Raw genomic sequence first — 7,507 nt, forward strand, 5'->3', positions numbered from 1 at the left:
GCCCGCCCCTTCCCCAGGAGGGGTCCGACTGGGTGCGCATGGGGAAGGCCCTCGACAACATCTGCTTCTGGGCCGCTCTGGTGCTCTTCCTTGTTGGCTCCAGCCTCATCTTCCTCGGGGCCTACTTCAACCAAGTGCCCGAACTGCCCTACCCGCCCTGTATGTAGCTGTGAGCCTGCAGCCACGGTGACGAACGTTCCCACCCATCTCCAGGAGGCAATCTGAAAAACAAGTTGCTCCCACTGCTTTACTACGATCCTTTCGTACTGCTAATGATAAATCTGTATTCAGCCTCGCAAGAGTCGTACGTGCGCACGTGTGGAGGTCTGGCCCCCGGGCAGACAGCAGCCGGAGATGGCAGATGGTTCAGGAAGGCTCTTGCATGTCAACCCTCCAGAAGGCAAGAACCATCCTCAATTCATTCTTCCCGACCTCCCAGTTTTTCTTGGGTCCCCGCTCCATGTGACCCTCTAGCCCTGTGAGCCTCTAAGAGATCTTTATCCATTTGTTGCCAAACAGGAGCGACCCCGCCCCATGCAGGACTTGCATATAGAGAGGCTCAAGCCAGGCGCCTATCATGGCCCGGCCAGGCTGGAGTGGGTGAAAACCAAATGGCCCCTGTGCAGGGCCCCACAGGGTTAAGCCTGAGGATGCCCTCGCCCTCCCTCAGTTGTTTCCTCTAGGTTTTCTTGGCCCAGCAGTGCCCATCCACCCCCTCTCCACCAAGGCTCACTGACTGCAGATTCCACACCACCATGCCCCCTTCATCCCAGCAATGCTGGTGGGCCCTGGCTAGTACCTGGGATGCCGAGAGCAAACAGAATAACGTAAGGCCTGAAATGGTGGGAGCTGGTTGAATGGTCTTTATTAACAAACGGAGATCTCCAAGGCCACTACATTGGGGAGTGGTAGGGGCAGGGAGGGGCCGGGGCTACTTGCTGCTCACACTATATACAGATGCAAGCAAGGGGGTATGGAGGGTGAGAGCTCCCTGCTCCCTCCCTCCACCAGGGAAGGGCAGAGGCTACAAGAGACAGGGGTTGGAAAGGGGTAAATGTTTTGGCTGGCGGGGTCCCCCCTCCATTCCCTGGGGTTTGGGGGGAGGGGAATCATTAAAGTGCTTTCAGAAAATGAGGAAATGGTCCCTGCCCCTGGAGTGGCTGGTGACCCCCCTAAAACCTAGGGCCCAGTGACCCCCCCCAGGGTCTGGTACATTCAAGGGGGGAGCCGGCTCCCCTGACGTGCAAATAAAGGGGCCCAGGGCCCTGCCGAGTCAGCAGCAGTGGGGTATGGGGTCCAAGCCCCAAGCACTCTCCTCTTAAGTGGAGAAGGGGGGGTGGGGCTAGGCCCACTCAATTCCTGGTAAGGGGAAGCTGTGCCTCTCCCCAGAAGTTGGGACAGGCACAGTTTTGGGGAGAGAACATGTTGGGGAAGAGGATGGTCACGTGATCACAAAAGCATCAGGGGTCAGAGGTCACGTTCCCAGCAGGCTCCAGTGAATCAAACCAGTAAAAGCAAAGCCCAGGGAGGGAAAAGAAGGGCGGCCCGGGAAGTCTGGGTGTGGCGGGGGGAGGGCTGGTCCACGCGGGACAGCCCCGTCCAGGGCCCCATCACCAGTTCATGATGCAGTTACGGTTCAGGGTCATGAAGTAAACTTGGCTGCTGCCCCCGGAGCGGACTGAGGCAAAAAACACCTGGGTGGAGTAGGAACAGAAGTCACCAGGGATGCCGGAGGTGGGGGGGCGGGGAGCGTCTCAGTTAACCAGGAGCAGGGGAGAGAGAGACTGCAGAGCGGAGTCCCTCAGAGTGCCCCCCCCCAGCCCCTCCGAAAGCCGGGGACACTCGGGAAAGTGGGCAGCAGGCCGACCTCCCAGATGAAGGAATCTGGAGAGTTCTCAGAGAGGGAAGACGAGGGAAGGGCAAGCTGTGACCACACAGTGCGCTCCCTGGAGGCCTCCTTCCAGGAAGACCCAGAACCACCCCTCCCCCAGCTCTGCCCAGGGGCCCAGGTCCTGGGGGCCCACCCAGTGCAGGAGCCCAGGCCCCTTGTCATTCCCACCTTGTCATTCCGCTCACACAGGAACTTGAGCCTCTGGGCTCGTTTGTGCATGAAGACCCCGTCTAGGTGGCCCGTCTCCACGGAGCGGATCTCAATGGCTTTCTCACCCCAGCCCATGATCTGGTTGGAGCAGATATAGGCTGGGGGGGGAAGGGAGTGGAGGGGCAGTGAGTGGGCTGCAGCCCAGCTCGGTCGGGGACACAGGCTTGGAGGGCGGGCACCTCACTCACCCACAGAGGTGGGCATCTCTCCCCACTGCAGCACCACGTCCTTAATGATCCGCCCATACGTGTTGACATAGACGCCCTCATCCTCATAGCACAGCAGCATCTCCATGCCGTCCGTGTTGGGGAGGAAGATGATGGCGTGGGGCGTGATCTGGCTCTGGATCTGGGAGGAGAAGGTGGGCTGGAGGCCCCAAGTCTGGGGCACAGACTGGTGGCCCCAGTCTGTCCACAGCCCTGCCAAGCTTACGTGCACAGGGATGTAGATGTCATAGCTGTTCCCCGAGTCGACATCCACAGCATGGAAGCCGGCGCTGGAGCCATAGATGACCTTGAGCCTCTGTCCCTCCTCTACCGTCAGGTCCACCAGCAAAGGGCGGTGTGGGAGGTCAGCAAAGGACTGTGGAAGACAGAAGAGCTTAGGGGACGTGGGTGGAGGAGCCAGACCTTGAAACAGTGTTGGGGGCTGAGGCTGGGGTTACCTTGAAAGCCATGAATTTGTGGTAAGGTTTGGGGGCCCAAGCATACACCTCCACAGAGTTCTTCAGGGCAATGACCAGGAATTTGATGCGTTCATATTTCACTGGGGGCAGGAAAGAAGAGGGATGCAGGAACTTCCCTTCTTGGGCTGCAGCCCCTCCCACAGGTCTGTCTGTACCCCCAACTGTGTGCCCCCCACCTCTGGCTACAAGGCTTTCTTAGCCAAGGCCCCTGTTTCTTTCTCTTCTCATAAACAAAGGTGCCCCGGCCACTGTGTCGTGACCTCCTCACCAACACGGTAGTGCCCGCAGCCCTCCATGTCCCCCACAGTGGTCCAGCCCTGCTTCTTCTCCACTTCTGGGTCATTGTGCAGGATCTTGTTCCGGAGCCAGGACAAATAATATACCCGCAGTTTGTTCCTTTTCCCTGAGGGACAGACACACACACCCCTCTCATCGGAGGTCCAGCTTCTGCCTCCCCGCCATCCTTTGGGTGCGAACCACGAGGGGTGAGAAAGTGCGGCCCCACCTTCCAGCTCCTGGACCAAGGCTGCCCTCCTCCCAGACTGAAGGTGGTGACGGAGGGCCCAGGGGCTGAGCCCTCCTCCCGGCCCTGCCCTCCACACACACCTGAGATGGTGATGAGCAAGTTGAGTCCCTCCAGCACATCCATTTGCTGGAAGCGTCGCCGCCCAATGAGTCCATACACCTTGCCCTGCCCACTTCGGTCCAGCAACATCAGCCCGTTCTCTGTGCCCACCAGCAGGTTGACCCCTGCAATAGGAGCCCTTGGGCAGATCAGAGGCAGAGCCAGGCCCTCGCCTGACCAGGAGCATGGGGGCACACCAGGCCCCTCCTTTCCTTCCCAGTCCTGGCTTACCCCAAAGGGCCGCACAGAGGATCTCGGAATTGAACCGCTTCTTGTACTTCCGAATCTCGGGGGTTTCGCTGTGGGCCCGGGTGTTGGTGGGGTTCACGTTGACCACAGAGCCTTTCCTCACGTCATACTGCAGCTGATCGAGCCGACTACCCTCTCCACCCACCAGGGCTGCCAGAAGGATAAGAGGAACGGGCAGTAGGCTGCAGCCCTCTCACCCCGTCTCTCTTTACTCCACACCCCAGGATACTCAGAATGAAAGGGAAAGACTGGAGAACGGAGGAGGCACCTGGAGGAGTTTAAACAGGGCCAGAAGGACTCGCAAAGGCCTCGTTCTGTCATGCGAGTCCCTGAGCCACCATTGGGCATTTTTTCTCTTGGGTCAAGGGGGCCCCTTGGTGCCAGGGCAGGTTCAGGCCACAGGGGAGGCCGTGACCGCTTTGTGAAGCCCAGTCATCAGAGGCCCACCCATGGCCATCTCCAGATCTCTCATCTCACCTGTGATGGGGATGGTGTCCCCACTGCCTCCAGGCTGGTAGATCCCCAGGTCCACAAACATCGTGAACGAGCTCTTGCCAGGGGCCTTTACCAGCCCACGAGACTGGTACTGTGGGGTGGGGGCGGCAGTGAGGCAGACACACCAGACCCCAGCCCTTGCCCTCCCCCTCCTGTTGTAACCTGGCCAACCAGCTCCCCAGGGCTCCACCCTGCTGACCACAGCGCCCCCAGCACCCCTGGGTCTCCTGCCCACGGCCAGTGATCTCTTCTCGCCCTGTGGAGCCACATTCACTGACTTACATCACTGCCTCCATCCTTCAAGGGGGGGCTTTGACCTTTGCTGCTCTCGGTGGGCGAGTGGCTGGGTTGGACCACATCTGGCAGGTTTGTGTAACCGTTGCTATCAGCATGCAGCAGGCTTCGCTCCTCTTCAGGGGTCTAAAGGAACAGAGAGAAGGGGGCCAGTGCTGGGGCCAAGGAGGTGCACGGCAGGCTGGGGAAGAACGGGGCGGGGGGCCCACTCACGCGCTGGACCACCATGGTGCCACCCCCATAGGGGGTCTGGGTCCCGGCTATCTCCTCCACGTCATGGACCACCATGGTGCTGACGCTGTCTGTGTCTCCATCGCTGCTGTGGGAGAGAGGAAGGTCAGGAGGCCCTCCAGGCCCTGCCTGCCACCCAAGTGCCACCCGAATGCCACAGGGAGCAGACGAGAGCCGGAGGGCTGGCGCCTTCAGTGTCTGTTGGAACAGGACGCACTCAGCCCTCACCCAGCAGCCCTTGCCCCCTGCCCAGCAGTCGGGGAGGGCTGGCCGCACAGAGGCACCTAAAGAGGCCCCCCGACTGACAGGACAGTGAGAGAGAGCTGGGGACACCAGCCCCCAGTCCTGTACCCCATTCTCTAGGGAAGGGGAGGAAGAACTGACCAGCAGTGATAGCCGGGGACCCTCCTCTGGGAAAAGGGAGCCACCTTCCCTCAAGCTGGATGCAACTCCCCCGCCCCCAGGATGCCCCATACCGGCCCCCAGGGGTATCTCTGCTCCCCTCCGACGGTTCGCCGTTGCTCTCCTCCTCGTCGTCCTCGCTGCTCTCCACCTCCTCGCTGGACGACGAGTAGTCCATGGCCTTCTTGGGAGGCCGGGGGGCCTCGTCCAGGGTCCGCTCTTTCAGCAACACAAAATCCTGCAGGGGAGGAGCTGCGTGAGGGGAAAGGCGGTGGTACGAAGGAGGCCAGAGAAGGGCAGGGTAACAGGAGGGGCTCCCGCCGGCAGGCCCCTGCTCACTAACCTCACCAATGGCTCGCTTATAGCTCTGGGAGGGGCCGTGGGGGAAGAAGGGCAGCCAGGAAGAGGCAGGAGAGAGGTTAAGAAAGGTTAGTGACTGAGACGCGCCCCTGTTAGCCCACAGACCCTCCAGTCACAGATTAATGAAGGCCCTGACCCTGGAACCCAGCTCCTGGGGCTCAAGAGGCTCCACGTCGGCCCCAAAGCCCCAAACCGGGAGAAAGCAGGGCCGGAGGTGCCACCCGATGACTTACTGCGGGCCGGCCTGGCCGCGAGCGGTGGTCATCGGGCTTGGCTTTGCTCCCAGGGGAGAGCACGGGGGAGCTGTCCAGTTTGGAGGCTAGAGGTGGCGGGGTGGGGGAAGGGAGGTCACTGACACCTGCACAGGGGGTGGCCTCAAGCCCAGCCCGCTCCCCACCCCACCCCCATCCAGTCGGGAGCAGCCGAAGGCAGGGTCCACCCTGATGGAGGCTGCCCGTGAGGCCCGTGCACGTACCTCCCACCCGGTTCCGCTCCAGTGAGCCAGCCTGGGGGAGGTGCCCGTGAGAGGCGGGGAGGACGCTGTCCGAGCGCTCCCAGCCAGGGTCGCTCCTCCTGAGGTCAGGGTTACTGTGGGAGGGGCAGAGGCAGGGTCAGGGAGACGGGGTGTCTCCGCCTGGGGAGGCTGAGCTGCACCGCAGAGGGAGCCATCACCAGAAGAAAGCAGGTGGCAGAAGTTGGGGGTGGGAGTGAGTAGTGGGGGGACAACTCCATTACCTACAAGCGTTGGGCGGGCCAGGGGGCTGAGCAGGGGGCCCTGGAGGCTTGGGGTTGCCCCGCTCTGCCCGCCTTTGCAGATAGATTTGCCAGGCGGAGTTGCTGCGAGGTCTGTGGAGGGAGCACAGGGGTGCCGGGGGCGGGGGCAGGGAGGGGGCTGAGGTGACTGGGTCGGGGCTTGCCCACCCCTAGGCGGGTAACCTGGCAAACTCCCCTCTGCCCCCCACGCCGCTCCCTGGGCTGCCGCCTGCCCGCACCCAGGGGTTACCTGGCACGGACAGCCTGGGCTGGCCGGGACCCTCCAGCCCCACTGGTGTTAAGGGCAGTGGCGATAGATGAGGTCCTCTGAGGCACCTGAGGAGAGAAGAAAGGAGTCAGTGCTCTGTGCTGGGCGCCTGGCGGACACTTGTCCTCACGGAGACGCTGGAAGGGGCCCTCCTCACCTTTACGGAGAAGCAGACAGGTCGGGGAAGCTAATGAATTTGTCTAAGGTCACGAAGCTGAGAAACAGCAGAGCTGGGATCTGACCCAGAAAGTCTGGCCCCTGGCGCTCCCCAGACACCCTGGGCACTCTTCCACTCCCATATGCACCACGGAATCACCGGGACACACTCGGGTGGCGGCCCGCCCACCAGACGTCAGGGTAACGCCTGCGGGACGCGCCGTGCTAGACGCCTCGCCCTTCTGTTCCCTTCCAACCCCGAACCCACGTCTACCTCGCCTGCCGCCCGCTCGCCCTCCGTTCCCCTCCCGTACTATTTCTCTGCCCTTTTGTGGCTCAGCAGGGCTGTCCTTACCTTGGGAGGGGCCTCATTATCAGGCCGGACCCAGGCTGGGGGGTTCGGGCTGGGGCCAGGCCCTTCGGAAGTGGGGTCTGAGTTCTGGCGGACGACGCCTCCTCGGGCACTAGGCGTGGCAGTGGGTGCGGGCACGGCGGGGTCGGGGTCGTGTGAGGCTGGGAAGGCAGCCAGGTTTCGGGTGGGCTGGTCCTGCAGGGACTGGGATCGGGGTACAGGCGCTGCATATGGCTTCAGTGGGACCCGGTGTGCCACCAGGCTCTGCGGGGAGAGACCAGGGAGGGTGGGCTGCCTGCTCTGTGGCACGTCCCCACCTGGCAGCTGGGGCTTGGGCTGGGAGGAAGGGGCAAATCAAGCCTCTGGCTTCCAATTATCCATTGAAAGAGGCTCCTAGAGCCCAAGAACAGGTAAGACACAGAAACAGATGTGTGCAGCCGCCTGTCTCTGCCCACGGATCCTGAGGTCTGTGGTCCCTGGCTAAGGGCGTGTGCGTGTGTGTACACGAGATGTAGCTGTGCTGCGTGAGGCCCCTT

General features: G+C 62.0%; 2 protein-coding genes across 2 annotated transcripts in view; one reads left to right on the top strand and one right to left on the bottom strand.

Moving 5' to 3' along the window:
* CHRNE (cholinergic receptor nicotinic epsilon subunit) overlaps window positions 1-233 on the top strand; it is a 4,647-nt gene extending 4,414 nt beyond the window's left edge. Inside the window, exon 12 of the mRNA XM_024736212.1 lies at window positions 18-233. Coding sequence (XP_024591980.1) covers window positions 18-167 — 150 coding nt within the window. The 3' untranslated portion in view covers window positions 168-233. The remainder of the gene's footprint in view (window positions 1-17) is intronic.
* A 617-nt stretch (window positions 234-850) lies between these two features.
* MINK1 (misshapen like kinase 1) overlaps window positions 851-7,507 on the bottom strand; it is a 47,181-nt gene continuing 40,524 nt past the window's right edge. Inside the window, exons 16-33 of the mRNA XM_024736204.1 lie at window positions 6,975-7,235; window positions 6,446-6,531; window positions 6,178-6,288; window positions 5,918-6,030; window positions 5,676-5,761; window positions 5,426-5,449; window positions 5,157-5,320; window positions 4,663-4,768; window positions 4,438-4,575; window positions 4,138-4,246; window positions 3,643-3,810; window positions 3,393-3,536; window positions 3,055-3,189; window positions 2,766-2,866; window positions 2,534-2,683; window positions 2,290-2,449; window positions 2,060-2,199; window positions 851-1,694 (exon numbers count right to left, since the gene is read on the bottom strand). Coding sequence (XP_024591972.1) covers window positions 1,611-1,694; window positions 2,060-2,199; window positions 2,290-2,449; window positions 2,534-2,683; window positions 2,766-2,866; window positions 3,055-3,189; window positions 3,393-3,536; window positions 3,643-3,810; window positions 4,138-4,246; window positions 4,438-4,575; window positions 4,663-4,768; window positions 5,157-5,320; window positions 5,426-5,449; window positions 5,676-5,761; window positions 5,918-6,030; window positions 6,178-6,288; window positions 6,446-6,531; window positions 6,975-7,235 — 2,280 coding nt within the window. The 3' untranslated portion in view covers window positions 851-1,610. The remainder of the gene's footprint in view (window positions 1,695-2,059; window positions 2,200-2,289; window positions 2,450-2,533; window positions 2,684-2,765; window positions 2,867-3,054; window positions 3,190-3,392; window positions 3,537-3,642; window positions 3,811-4,137; window positions 4,247-4,437; window positions 4,576-4,662; window positions 4,769-5,156; window positions 5,321-5,425; window positions 5,450-5,675; window positions 5,762-5,917; window positions 6,031-6,177; window positions 6,289-6,445; window positions 6,532-6,974; window positions 7,236-7,507) is intronic.

This window comes from Neophocaena asiaeorientalis, unplaced genomic scaffold (assembly GCF_003031525.2).
Source record: "Neophocaena asiaeorientalis asiaeorientalis breed wild unplaced genomic scaffold, Neophocaena_asiaeorientalis_V1.1 scaffold129, whole genome shotgun sequence".
In the NCBI taxonomy this organism is placed as follows: domain Eukaryota; kingdom Metazoa; phylum Chordata; class Mammalia; order Artiodactyla; family Phocoenidae; genus Neophocaena; species Neophocaena asiaeorientalis.